Here is a 14,612-nt window from a genome sequence, read left to right on the forward strand (position 1 = left end):
CTGTTAGATTCAAAGACTACCCAGGGATCTGAACGCATGCTGCCAAAATAACAAACTTCTGATCATTACAGCTCTAACTTAAAAAAATCTGGAGGCCCTGAGAATTATGTGCTATTATGTATATGATTAATACATAATACAGGCTTTTGATTTCCTAAGTTTCAAACACATCCACAAGTACTAAGAGTATGTTAGCTAGCATGGTTATGTATATGCTGGATCTTATATGTCTTGGAGGGAATTTTAAACCACCACTAGATGGAAACCTGAGTTACCTCTTAAATTGACAATTCTGTAAATGCTCAACTGCTGGCTCTGCTTCTACGGTGTCTGACCATTCCTATATTCTTATTTAGAGATCTAATCACACATTGGCTGTCACAAACCCATTCTCATTAGGAACGTTTCTATGAGCAGGCATACACAAAACCTCCAGAGTGTCTTCAGATCTGAGAGCACTAACATATAAATATGCCCTGCTCATTTCCCAAGCCAGCGCTACTCAACGCAAGGAATAAACATTGCACATATTAGAGATTTACCCCACTTCTACAGCAATTTAAACTTCCCCCCAAAGTTATAACTAATAAAAATTGCTGTACTCTGCCAATAAATTTCAGTTGGGATTTAATTAATGCCACACTTTAAATATCAAAGGTATGTCATATACTTCACAAACACATGCAACAGTCAAATCATCTGAAATTTATAAACCTATTTGCACTCCACATATTTATACAATATTCCACCACTTCAGTGGAATTTACTGTGCAATGTATTATAACTTGAGGTGACTAGCACACACAAGTGACTGACATTTCTGTCTGACGTGACCCCAATAACTCAGATATTATTTCCTTCCCTGTCAGAACAGTTGTAAATAAAAACTTCAACTAGCAGGCTGGCATGGTAATCAGGACAGCCATCTGACTAGCTACATGCAATCATGGATAGGATAATACAGAAATAATAGGCATAGTAACATGACAGAAGCACTGAGAGTACTGATGTCACAACTTAAGAAATTTTGAATTTTGAAAATACAGTAAAGGTCTAAACCAAAATCTCACATTTGCCTTTAAGTCTTATTCTCCATCAAATCCAGACCACACCACACCATTTTTGATAGAGGAGAAAAAAAATGCAGTCTATTTACATATTAAAAAGTTAAACAAAAGAAATTAATCAAATGCTATTCTATACCAATATGTACACACACACAAAAAACACACACACACAAAAAAAAAAAAAAAAAAAAAAAGAAATCACTGGCCTTAGCAGTGGGCAGATGAATCTGAAAGTGAATGACTCTGCTCTCCAGATGACAAGTACCAAATGCCCCTTCTCGTGAGGGGCATGCATCATGCACAAGCCATCAGGTACCTACCGGGTTCCCCAATTTCCTCTGCAAGAGAAAGCTTCCAGACTGCCTGGATTCTCTGCGGAAGAGGAGCAGACACCAGCTCCTGCTTCTAAACCCAAATTTGAAGGAGCACTGAAAGGACGGAAGTGATGCCATGATATGAAAAAGTTGTTATTACCGTGAAACTATGCTATAGGGATCCATGTGGTCAACCTCTGCTTTAATTTTTTTGCTCAAAGGGACAATTGCACATGAATGCTGGTTCAGGAAACTCACTATATCATGGGTGCACCAAGGCAAAATTGCCATCTTACACAGGTAGCCTTCAAGTCTTACAGCAAAACAGGCCACCAGGAACACCAGGTCAGAGGAACAGGCTGATTTGGCATGGCTGGTCATACCCGAATCCCACATGCTCTTCAATTTATCAGCCACAACTCTGCAGCTCTCAGAAAAGTGAGAAATTCTTTCCTGCCTTTTGAGAAATACCAAAGAAAATAGCGGAAATTGTCTCCAATTTAGTTCTTACAAATTAATATCCAGTGAACACCCTAAGTGGAGGCTAAATACATAAGTCTCAGTAGGAATTTACTCTTAATAAGAAACTTTTCATCCAGATAGCCACAAAAATGACTAAAAGCAAATTCCAATGTATCCGGTAATGTTATAATTAAATACTACTCTTAAATCTTATTTCACAACTTCTATTAAAGTCATAAAATGGCAAAAGTCATATTTCACTTCCAAAAAAATTTATTTCTTTGTCAGGCAAAGAAAAGATCACACATATAATGCATTTCACTGAAGCTGAGAGCAGAATACAGAAAGTCAGCAGCAGTTTTAGACTTATGCAACCCCTGCATTTGCTGAAAGACAATACAAAGGGCACCCCACACATCCCATTCCCATCCCAGTCTGACTCCAGTACTGGCCACAGCTTCCTCTTCCACCTGTCCAACTTTCTTTGGCTATTTGCTCTTCAAATTCTCTTTTCAACATCTCAATGTATTTTTGAGTGCCAGAAGCTGAAAAATAAATCAAGAAAATAGTGGAGGGAAGATCACACTGCCCCAAAGAATTAAAAAGCAGAAAGAGATGTATCAGAACAACTATGTCCTAGAAAATATCATGACACCATCCCACGATCATCCCAGCAAACCAAACACTGCAAACGATATGGGCAATTGAAAACTAATTTGATGAATGACAATTATTTGTATCATATCAAATATCATATTGAGTCAAAAATTAGCCATTCTTGAGAGGTTACATGACCAGGTTCTCCAAAGACACAGAGTTCCACCCTAATTTTACCAATATAACGCTTAGATTTGTTATCAGGAATAAAAAAAGGTCACCTTTCCTCTGAGTACACAACAGCAGATGCCAGCTCCCAAATCAGTCTCAGATCACTTGAAAGCTTATAAAAAGGCTTTCAGAGTCAAGAATGGACAAAGCATTTCAAAGGCAATTTATTCAATCTGTTAGATGTGAGAAAATGTCATGTAATTTTGCAGAATGATTCTGCTCAACTCAAGATAGCCCAGACCTTCCCATCTACAGGGTCAAGCTAAGTACGAAATGGTAATTTTCAAAATTAAAAGAATAATTAACTAAAATTATGTAAAACAAATTATTACTGAAATTACTTAGCTGAATAGTCTAAATGATATCATTTCTAACGTGGAATAAAGTAATCAATATCATCGTAGTATTACCTATTCTTAAGTAAGCGTTCTCATCAGCTACCGCATGATTTAGAAGACTGTTGAACTAATTCACTTATCATATCTGTCAACATTAATTCAATAGCATTGCAAGGTAATAATCACTATCAATCTAATTATATCAGCCACCTCCTGTAAATGAGTACCAATTATTTTAATTAAAATATTAAATATTTAGAAAATAGAAAGGGATGTATTTTAATAATTTATATACTTAATTTGAATCTATCTGAACAACCATCCTGAACCACAAAGCTTGCTTTCTTTGTATCCCCATTTAATACTTTCCAGCAGGTTTCAAGACACAACCCATCAATCCAACACCAGTGATAGAACAATGTAAATTTTACATTTTTTCTTAATTTTATATAAAATGTATACACACTTGCAGACTATTTTTATGAGTCTAACTCACTTAAGAAGTCTTCCAAGAATATTCAAAGGATAGTTTCCCTATTTTGTAAATGCAAACAGGTCAGTTTAGGTTTTTTATAAAATGACATCAGCCATCAACATGGTTGGGTTCTAACACTAATCCCCTCAATTCCAGTGCATGGCAAACAAGGGAATCCCTTCTCATCTTTACAAGAAAATTATATGAATCATTCACATACTATGACAACATCATTTGGGAGCCTTTTTACCTCTTTTAGACACTATTTCTTTTTAAAATTAATCTTTGAAATCTCCCTTTAATGTTCCACCTGTGCTTTTGTTGATTGTAAGGATATTCAAAATATCCGTACTCCCATCCGAGGGTTAGGCTGAATATTCAGGTCCTGCACTGAGATTTGGGTTCTTCCCAAAAGCCATGGAGCAGAACCTAATATTAAAGAACCACAGCAATATTAGAAGCTACAGTTGTTTGAATGCCCTGTAAAACTAAGATTCATTTAACAGGTTTTTTTAAAGCTTTTAACAGTAAAATCCTGCAGGTTTTTCACCATGTTTCACAAGAAATAAAGGAATTTGCTCAGCTTGTTTTCTTTGACAAACAGTCAATATGCCCAGTCCCCTTGCATCAGCATGATTTAAATACCAAGGGGGGGGGGGGTCATCTGGCACAACCATAATGCTATTAACATACCAGGCCTATCAGCCAAACAATTAGCAAATACAAATTCAATCGGAGGACAAGAAAGTGTACCACAAGCAGACTATGAACTAGTGTATTCAAGCACACACAGAAAGTCTGACTACCCAAAAAAGCGTGAAGAGTTTTAACGAAAGTAGTTCCATGTTAAAGTAAATCATTCTTGGAAATTTTCATTCAAAAAGCATATGGGGTGGCTTATTAAGATTATAGTCCATATTGAAGTCCTTAGCCAAAGCCAAGAAACATCAATGTAACCATCACAGCCATAATCTTAACCCTCTGGTGAATATACATTAATATAAACTATTTTAATACAAAATTATGAATACTGTTTTTCTGTAATGTGAGACATCGGGCCACTCTGCACCAGACACTTTGCATGCAACAGAACATACAAGGAAAGAACTTTTCCAGAAGGAAGCTGAGTACTGACAACCCTAAAGAGCAGTATGGTATACACGTACCCTAACAAACAAGAATATTGGGAAGAAAAGTGCTTAACGTGCAACATGCCAAAATACTGTTACCAGAGCTGTAACTTTGCATTTTTCCCCAAAAAAACTGCAAAAACAACAGGGAATATAAACCTAATTTTGTGTTAATGTTGTAGTGATCTGTTTGGGGTTGGCTTTATTTTTTTGTTGTTGTTTCGTTTGGGTTTTTTAATAAAAATAGATATGGAGGCAAGAAATACAGTTATGGCTCATGTATGCGAAGTAGCATATCACAGCTTCACACACCACTGTGTGATTCATATGCCCTTCAAGAACTGGGTGCTGGTGCAGGTATCTGGTGTGTTCTGCACGAACCATTCTAGAGCCTCCAATGTAGTTCTGATTAAGAGTGTCCTGCTGCCCAGGAAAGGGTGCAAAGAGGACTCCAACACAAAGCAGAGCACCCTTCTCTGTTACCTAATGCAAGCTGTCTACAGTCCACCTTCCTCAGTTACCTAGTTCAAGTCTTCAAGGAGCTGGGAACCACAGAGCAAGTCCCTCAGGTCAAAAATGTGAAAGTCTGATTTAAATTCCACCCTTGAAACAGATTATTATTTGGGGGAAAAAACCCTAAGAATAAAACAAAAATTAAACATGAGAAGAGCGAGATTAACTATGTGCTATTATCTCCCAGCATCTTGTAAGAAGGCGAACATATTTGGAAATTTTTTTATATGCACACACTCAAAACAGTTATTATATTAGTTTATTTTCCTTGAACATATCATAGCTAATAGCACTAAATGTCAGGTTTCAAAATTCAACTTCTGTTCCTTGTAGTCTAATTTTTTTCCCATTTTTCCCTATTATCTCCTTTTAAAACATTTTAAAACGGAGAAACATTTTCACTATTTGTTTACTTCACAGAAATGACTTAAGATATTTCAATGCACACATTTTCTTCCTTGTCTATAACTATCTTAAGGAAGGTTTTAGCACCTAAAATAGTAATCTGTAACTTGTCTTTTTAGCTTATGTTAAAATTGGAAGCAGTGATGCGGAAACATTTTGGCAACATCAAGTAAACTGCAATTGAGAATTACAATAGCATCAAGCATTTTAGCTGTAGAAACAAACTTTCCCGATTTCAGGGCATATAATTTGGCAAGAGGCAATCAAAATACACTTACTCCTCTCCTCGGAAGAGGATACCAGGCAGCGTTCTCCCTGCTGGTTCCTGATGCCCGAGCACAAGGGTAATGGAGCTGCTTTACCCCCAGGATTTCAAGTACAGCAGGTAGAAGGGATGGGTCAGGTCTCTCCCCATTACCCTTCTGCTGTTAAGCCAGAAGGCACCAGACACTCCTATGCTAACCAGCTTCCAGGGCAGAGCAGAACACAAATCCCTTCCACAGGAAGGAAAACAGTTTTGAGTTTCAAAACCACTACCAAACCAGTAGTTCACCGAGCATGAAAACGGATGGGAAGCTTGTCTATAGATCTGCCTCTTGCAGTTGTTTTCATGCTTTAATTGAAGTTCTTCCTCTGCAAAGTGTCTATAACATTCACCTGCCGTATGGATTTCTGGGGGTCAATTAACATGCTAGCACCTGCTGAAGTTCAGGCACGGGGCGGGGGGGGGGAAGCAACTCGCTCTCCTCCCTCTCCTGCTGCTGTGACACTTGTTACACCCCAATCTCGGGTGGCAGCCTGCTTCCCTGGGACCCGCTGGGTGCGGGGGGAGGGAGGGGTAAGCAGGAGCAGCGTTTCCTTAGGAAACACTCTGAAAAAACATCACCCAAAAATGAAACGCAAGTTCACGGGGAAGTTATTTACACCTAAGTATTTAGCTAATTATAATTAGACAATTATCTATGTATGTAGTTATAAATACATATATACACATTTATATGATGTATTATTATAAAAAACACAGATAATTGTGTACATCTATTTTTATATGTGTATATATTGCTAATTATAGAATTGTTGTCATTCTGTTGGATATACTTGTGTGAGCACAGTTATAATCACAGACGAGGCAGGGAGCAGGCACCACAGAAGACAACCCGCCCGGGGATGCAGCCTCCCGAGGAACTCTGACTGTCCGAGCCGGCCCGAGGGGCGCGGGGCAGGGGCCGGCGCTCCAAGCACACGAACCAGCCGCCCACACTCGGTGGCAATCACCAGCGAAGGAGCCAGCGGGCACTTGCTGTCGCCCTTTCTGCGACAACGTATCCTTAAACGGCGCTAGGCCGCGACAGGGCACGGCAGGGCCGGCGGGCCAGGGCCCGGCCGCCGAGAGGACGCTCCCCCTCGCCGGGGCGGGCGCCCGGGCCTCGCCAGGGCCTCCCCTGAGCACCGCCGGGCCCCGCGGCTCCCGGCCGGGGGAGGCCGGCAGCGAGGCCCGGGCTCGGCGCCGGCCGCCGGGCCCGCGGTCGGGAGGCGGCCCCCGTCAGACTCCCGAGGGGCGGCGGGCACTTGCCTCCCATTCCCGCAGGAAGCGCTGGGCCTCGGCGGGCCCGGCGGCCTTGTGCTTGCGGAACTCCTCCTTCACGTAGCGGTCCCCCAGCGCCCGCAGGGCGGCCGGCAGCGCCCGGTGCAGCAGCAGGATCCGCCGGTACAGGCGCCGCGCAGCGCCCGGCATGGCGGCGGCCGGCGGAGCCCTGAGGCTGCCGCACCGGGGGCGGGGCGCCGGGCCGGGCCCGGGGGCGCTGCGGTGGGTGCCGGGGAGCGGCGGCGGTGCGGGGAAGGGCGCCGGGCCGACCCGGCGCCGGGCTCTGCGGAAAGTGCTGGCCCTGGTCGTCTGCGCAGTGTTTCAAACGTTACCAAACACCGATTGCAATAGCGGTGGAGGATGAATAAGCAACTCGCGTTGTTTCAGGAAGATGTGTGCAAGATGGCAGGGGCCGTGCTAAAAATTAAAAACCCTGTTAATTTTCAGCTCTGCTTTTGCCACCAGGAGAGCAAACTGTGCGCTTTATACCCGGGTAGAATTTGGCCCAAATGAATTTGGCCACTAAAACCAAGCTTCACACGCTGACATTTGATTTATCTGCATTTTGAAGCAGGGGTGCGAGAGGGGAGGCGACACAGCAAGGAGTGTCACTGCGTCCGTGGGGCTGCTCGGGGTTCGTGCCACCGCCAAGCTCCCGCTTTCTGTTACCGTCTGCCTGCAGCCCGAGCTGCAGCTCTCCAGCTCTCCGTAGTTTTTTTCAGCTGTTTAACATCACGGCCAACCCAACCACATGGAAAAATCTTCAAATGTCAACAACGGTCATGGATATTTTGGAAAAAGCAACGAGTCTGAAAATCAGGTGGTGGCAGCATGGCCCGAGTCCTGCCCCCTCACGGGGGCCTGTTAAGCTCCTTCCAGCCAGTCAAATGATTGACGTTTCAAAACGAAACGGAAACATTTCCATAGGCCCTGGGACCATTCCACTTTCCCAGGTCACTCAGAAATGTCATAAAAATATACTGCTTTATCAAAAGCCCAAGTCATTATATGTGAGCAACAGAGGAAAGAGCAAACTGCACACAATTTCACTGGCTGCCATTTCTTAATGTTTATTTATTCTCCCAAGCACTTGTGTGGTGGAAAACACAAGTTCCCAGTAACACAAAAGTTACTGAAAAAAAAAAAAAAGAAAATGGTTATAGTTTCACTCTTTCTCATGGAAGCTTTCAGTTCTCTTTGTGCCTGTGATGCTCTTGGGATGAGCGGAGGGGCCTTGGCCGGGGAGTCCAGATCCTCAAATGGATTGGTCTTGCTATATTTTCTGACTGTATTTTCTGCAGGCATTTCTTTGAGGAAGGATTTCTGGACATAATGTATTTTGTCTGCCCCTATGTCTTTGCATATGTTCAGATTTTTAAAGGATTGAGGTTAAAAATCTGATTTGCTTTAGTAGTTTTATTTACAGTGATGCAATTCCACTAAATCACCTCAGGGTGCATTAATCTACAGAATTTCTTTAAATCTATTTTTATATAATGACCACCGTACTTACCTTGCACATTGACAGCTCTCTCCTTGCTACTGTTGTTTTTTAGGAGTCCTCTTCTTTCAGTGGCCTGCTTAAGCCCTCTGCTGGGCACCTGCTTTGAGGCTCAGACACTAACCAGGATGCATCAGCCAGATGTCTCCTTCCAACGTTTTTTACACCTTGTCTTTCTGTCCACAGAGGCAGAAAGTGGTGGTTCCCGCCCAGCAGTAGAGTAGAATTCACACAGCATCTGTGAACCTCTGGGCTGCTACACCTGCGGCTTTTGAGCCCCCTCCTTGCGCCTTCCCTAGGAGCTGCCATAGGAGTGAGGAATTTCCTAGTAAATTGCCCCTGGAACAGAAGATAGAGCTGTAAGCTCAGCAAGCTGTTTGATAACAGGCTAAGTTGTCAGCCTTTGCCCATTAACAATTTTTATATCCCAAAGTCCTCAAGGGGCTGTACACTATCAGGGAATGTGGAGAGGCTGTAGAGGCAGCTGAATGCCGGATCATTTGTGCATGGGGGCAAAAGGACTCACCATCAGAACTCAGTAAGATGTAATATTATATTAGAAGTACTCTTTCCATATAATGACCTCTCAATCACCAGTAGTCAAAGTATCTGTGCCACAGCTTGAGTCCAGACACAATTTTAGCTAATATGCATGAGTACAAGTCCTCCACATCCTTCTTGCAGACATCTGCCCATGCTCCAGGCAGCACTGCTTCTGTGCAGGGCACTGGGGCATCTGTGCTGCCACCCCGGGTGCTCCACAGCCTGGGAGGTGCTGCTTAGCTTGCGCCAAAGAAAGAGGCACCTCAAGAGGATTCATCCCACCTCTTTTGGGCAAGTGGAGGCAATTAATCCGTATATCTTTTCAACTGTCAATAGAAGGATGTGTTGGGGTATACGTGATTCAGACACCCCATAAAGGATTATTCTGTATCCAGCTGGGGATTTGAGCACTGGCTTAGTGCTAGTTAAGCTAAAATCAGAGTGGATCATCTCCATGCCATACTCCATAGTGCCTTTGGATCGGGGGAGGCAGTATCAGCTCTGCCATAGGGCAGCACAAAGGCAGGCAGAGTGGCTTAGCCAATATACTAAATTTTTATTTACGTGGCTAGGACTGTGTGTGTAGCATCTCAGCCTTTTCCCAGGATACACAAGAAATCTGTGGTATAGATGCAAAGTTCTCTAGTTGCTTAGCCCATCCTTCTGAGCTAGCAGCAAATTAGATTTTGACCCTGTGAATCTGCCAGAGGGGCCATATTGTTTGCTACAGTCCTAACTCCAAATGTAGAAAGACTGGAGGAGCATTTCCATGTTCCCTTTTTTTCTGACTAAAGAAGCTGAAGCTGAAGTATTTATTGAGCTGTTATGATTGCTGTAATTTTTTTAATTATCAAGAGCATCCTGAGAGGCGTTCTTTTTGTGAATCAAAATTAATTATTAAATATAGAATGCAGTGGCGTGATATTCCTTTCCAGAACTGTTGGTAGTTCCTGACAAAGCTAAATTGTATTGTCATCTGTTTAACAAAACAGGATAATCTGCAATCTTCTTCTCTAAGCTGTGGATAAATGTTAAACTACAATCTAATTTCCTGCTATAAAAAAAAAAAATGAGCATACAGGCCTGTCCCATGTTTCTTATTTTTGCTTTGTGCAGATCACAACAAAATTGCATCTCTTACTTCAGAGCTATGAAGTTTTTAATAAACTCTCTAAATATTCAAACAGATTCAAGACAGTTCATTTTTGCACACTATTCCAGACCAATAGATTTTTCTGCAGACTTTTCTGATTCAGAAGCCAAGCCAAAGATCTGTTATGACGGCACAAATTGCCTGTTAAATATTCTGCGGCATCTTCTAGTGTGCCTCGTAAACTAAAAAGACGCAGAATTATCCCTTCTTTGTGGGAAACAACTGAAAATGAATAGTTTCATAAATGACTTAGAAAAAGCTATGGGTAATCAGAGATTCACAGGATGCTTCTGCCTGTGTCAAAGTGGAGTAGAGCTTTGTCCCTGATTCAACAGAAGTAACATCAGTCCTAGCATGGGACAGTCTGCTTCAAAACCAACCAAAAAGTTGGACACGCAATCTGTTATGCGGGGATGCTGTTAAAAAATGGACCAGCTCTTTCCCCAGAGCTTGGGGAAATACAGGCTGATGAAGATACCAGCCATGTTTGCTGTTGGCTGGAGAGACAACTGCCTGTCCATGTCTCACCTGGGTGAAACCGGTGTTCTTCACACAGGCTGTGCTTGGGGAGCCTCAGGCTGGTCAGCAGGGTGCTGTAGTGAGAGCGAGACGGATGATTTTTATTCAAAAGCTCCATTTCAGTGGGGAAAAAAGCAGCCGTAATAAATGCTGTTTGGTGTAACTCATCAGAATGGCTTCAGGTACTCGTGTGTGCATCTCATAGTAGGATGAAACCAAATAGAAAGTATTCCTTATGAAATAAAGTACATGACAATTTTGGAAGGGAGAGACAGCCAGCTGTTTCTGGACTTCACTCAGTTGCATGCCTGGCGTGTTGATAGCTTTTGGACATTAAAAGAAAGTTCTGCTTTGGTTCAGCTTATGCTTGAGCTGCTCATTCATTGTAGGTTTTCTTGTTCTTTCATCTGAAGCATATGATCTGTATCATCCAAAACACATTTTTTTGACAGTCAAAAGAAGTAATTCCTGAGGAAGCTCTGCTTGCCTCCTGCAGACTTGAAAGATGCCAAGTATATTCAAAATCTTCAGGGAATTTAGCTGCCAAACTCTATCAAGTTTCTGCTTGAACATGTGCGAGCAGAGCTTTGCAGCAAGCCAAATGTAGGCAGCTTCATGCCAGAGGAGTGCCAGGCTTGAACATGGACCCTCCTGCTCCCGACCTTCCTCTCTGCAACTCTCCTCTCTCTAGTCCAGTGCCAGATTTTGAAACACAGAGGCACCAACACTTCTCAGGTAAGCGGCTGTGAAAGAGAGAAAGCTTGCAAAGAACCTGTGAGAATTTTCTCTAATTTCATTTTCAGAAACAGCTACTTTTCAGCTGAAATTTTCTAAAAGAGTTCAATTCAGTGAACTGATCCAAAATCAAAATTCTGGGTAGAGTGTTTAAAGAGCATAAAAACTCAATGTAATGACAAGCAAGATATATTTATAAAGAAAATCCTACACCTTTATTTATAGGCAGCCAAATCAGACTGTGAGCTGGAAATCTTTTTTGGTCCTTAAGCTATTATTGTTTTCAACATTCAAAGAAAACACCCAAAAGATTGCCTGTGTTACAAAACAATTTTCCACTTTCAAAAATTCAAACTGGAATTGAAAATGTCAGTATTTAGAATCACTGTGTGTCTTCTCCTTTTATGAACAATCTTTTTGGTAAATACACTAGTAATCCACTTGGTTACTCTGCTGCATGTGCTATTCTGTTCAACCGCATTAAAATTCTATAAAATATGCAATGTTCTTCTGTTAATTCACATATGTACAGTTTGAAAAATCATGTTTTATTATTTCAAATATAATATAAAATGTGCATCATTCCTGGGTAAAACTTTGTTTTCCTGGTTCACTTAGTAATTACTGTAAAACTTAAAGCCATGCAAAGATGCTTCCACAAATCCATTAAAACTCCTTCCAGAAGAACAAAAAAAGAGCACAGAAATTGTTATGTTGATGGCTGTAACAGAGGGGGGAAACAGAACAAGGGAGATGTCCAATCTAAATAATATAATATTTTGAAAAGCTGCAGAGAAGATCATACATGTGTGAATGCAAAACCCTAGCTCAGCCTCAGAGTGTCAGGAGGGGAGCACAAGCGAGCCCCTTCTGAGCCACGGTGTCCATGGATCCTGGGAGCTCCAGATGGAAGCCCAAGTCTGAACTCAGGGAGTAAAACTAGCTAGGCTACATCACATCTAAGGTTTTAGCCCAGCTTCACATTAACCCAAGGGGAATTTAAAACACAACAGAAATATGTGTTTAAATGAAGTTAGAAGAAAGCTTCTTCCTGTCTCCTGTTTTAGTTAAATATGTTTTATATGAAAAGCGTAGCTTACAAATGCAAGCTATGTGGTTTCTCTGGCAGCATTGCAGCTCTAAATAAACACACTGTAGTATTATTTTCTTTGCTTTCTTCTCTAATTAAGTTTTAAAAGTTTCCTCAGTTCTCTGTGTGGCTGCTTCAGTTTTGGCAGCAGTACTGTGGCAAAGGGGACAGGCAAGACTATGCTTTCTCTTACTCCCTCCCTCCACTGAGTAAACCAATCGCTGATCAATTGGAAATCCCTTCTCAATTTTTTAAGATATATAGATGACAGATCACATGCCACAAGCAAAGCATGAGCCCTCTGGGTCATACTGGTGTGAGAGCCCGCACACTCCCACTGAGAGAGAAGTGAAGCAGTTGACTGCACTGATCATGGGTGGTGCAGCTGCGAGCGCCCAGACCGTGCTGCACGCTTCAGAGCAGAAAGCAGAGCTGAGCCACAAAATTCAAAGCCAAACATGAATTTTGTCATCCCTGGAGGGTGTTTGGATTTCTCCTTTTACCTTCCTCAGAGGCTACAGGTTTCAGTTTCAAGGCTTTGCTATAAAACTGTTAGCATTTCAGGAATCCAGATCATTGCTGTTTAAAATGAAGCATGCATAATCCAGCATTGTTCGTCATTTGGCATAAACAATATGCTATCAGCAAAGCTCATTTCCCATCTCAGGCTCTTCCCAGCCCTCTGATAGCCCTACGAATGCACCCAGTGTGCCCGGGAGAATTTAACATACTGGGCAAGTACTGAAACACTTAACTGGCCTTGCATTAAAACACTTGGCACCACCTTTGATGCGAAGCACTGGATAGTCATCTCTTGTCCTATCCAGTTTCTGATGTTGTAATCAATCAGGAAAACAAATCCAACACAAAACTGGGTAGCTCTGTAACTGTTCATGTCTGTTTGCTGTATTCCCTACCCTGAAATTCAGCATCACACTGCAGGCTGGGGGGCATCTGTATGGTTACTCATCCTGTCATCCTGGCTTTATTATTCACTGGATCTGGTAATATTTGGGATTACATTTCTTGGTAGTCAGGATTTTCCTTTGTGGTTTCTTGATATAACATCCATGTATTAATGGTTAAGATTCAGGATGGAACTATAGGATACCACATAAAAAAAAGGTAGCTTTAACATAAATAGTCAAGGTTCCTTAAACCTGTTTCATCCAACAGCACTATCACTGTTCATCGGTTCCTCCCTCCGCCCCCTTCCCAAACCACCTGAAGGCAGGATCGGTAGTGATCAAAAGACATGCTACATTTCTCAGTATTGAAAAGATCACATCTGTGAAATATGGTTTTTAATAATGAGTTTATTGCTGTTTGCTTTGTGAATTATGGCTTTGCGCTTCTAAACCAAAACAAAAGTTATTTACAAGGTGCCACAGGATTAATTTTTAGACTGAAAACAGCTAAGTTAGCAATCACAAACTCCTTGCTGATTCGTGAAAGTGGCATTTGTTTTATTACTTCTTTGAGATTTGATTTTACACTGAGATGTTGAACAATAATTTGTTCTTGTATGCTATGGAACAGTAGCAGCTCCAGGTGCTATAAAAGCACAAAGACTTTCAATTGCAAAAGCAAGCTCTAGGGAAAAAAATTATCAATTGTTTCAGTCTAACATATTAGGTAGTAGGATGGTCACAATCTCTTCAAAAGAAGAAAGTTGGAGACCTTCCACCAACGGAAGATAGCAACTACAAAGTGTCATAGCATCGTTTATTCTCCTGTTTTGTTTTTTTCACCATATATAAACTGTAACATTCTTATATTAATCAATAGGGTAGAAAAAACAATGTGTATTCTAAAATCCTTGTCAATGAGTCTTGAAAGCAAAGTGTTTAATGGCACAATGATGTACTTTTGGAGCTTATGGTAAAAAGAACTTTCTGTAGGACAGAGGATTTTCTTGTGAGCTCTTCAAAACTTCAAAAGTTTTCTGCATCAT

The 14,612-nt window shown here is 41.6% G+C and overlaps 1 protein-coding gene across 1 annotated transcript in view; it reads right to left on the minus strand.

Annotated features, from left to right (window-relative positions):
* Positions 1 to 7,305, minus strand: part of SDHAF3 (succinate dehydrogenase complex assembly factor 3) — a 34,616-nt gene extending 27,311 nt beyond the window's left edge. The window contains exon 1 of the mRNA XM_040592047.1: positions 7,106 to 7,305. Within this exon, the coding sequence (XP_040447981.1) occupies positions 7,106 to 7,267 (162 nt within the window). The 5' untranslated portion in view covers positions 7,268 to 7,305. The remainder of the gene's footprint in view (positions 1 to 7,105) is intronic.
* Between the last annotated feature and the right edge of the window lie 7,307 nt (positions 7,306 to 14,612).

This window comes from Falco naumanni, chromosome 4, assembly GCF_017639655.2.
Source record: "Falco naumanni isolate bFalNau1 chromosome 4, bFalNau1.pat, whole genome shotgun sequence".
Taxonomy (NCBI): domain Eukaryota; kingdom Metazoa; phylum Chordata; class Aves; order Falconiformes; family Falconidae; genus Falco; species Falco naumanni.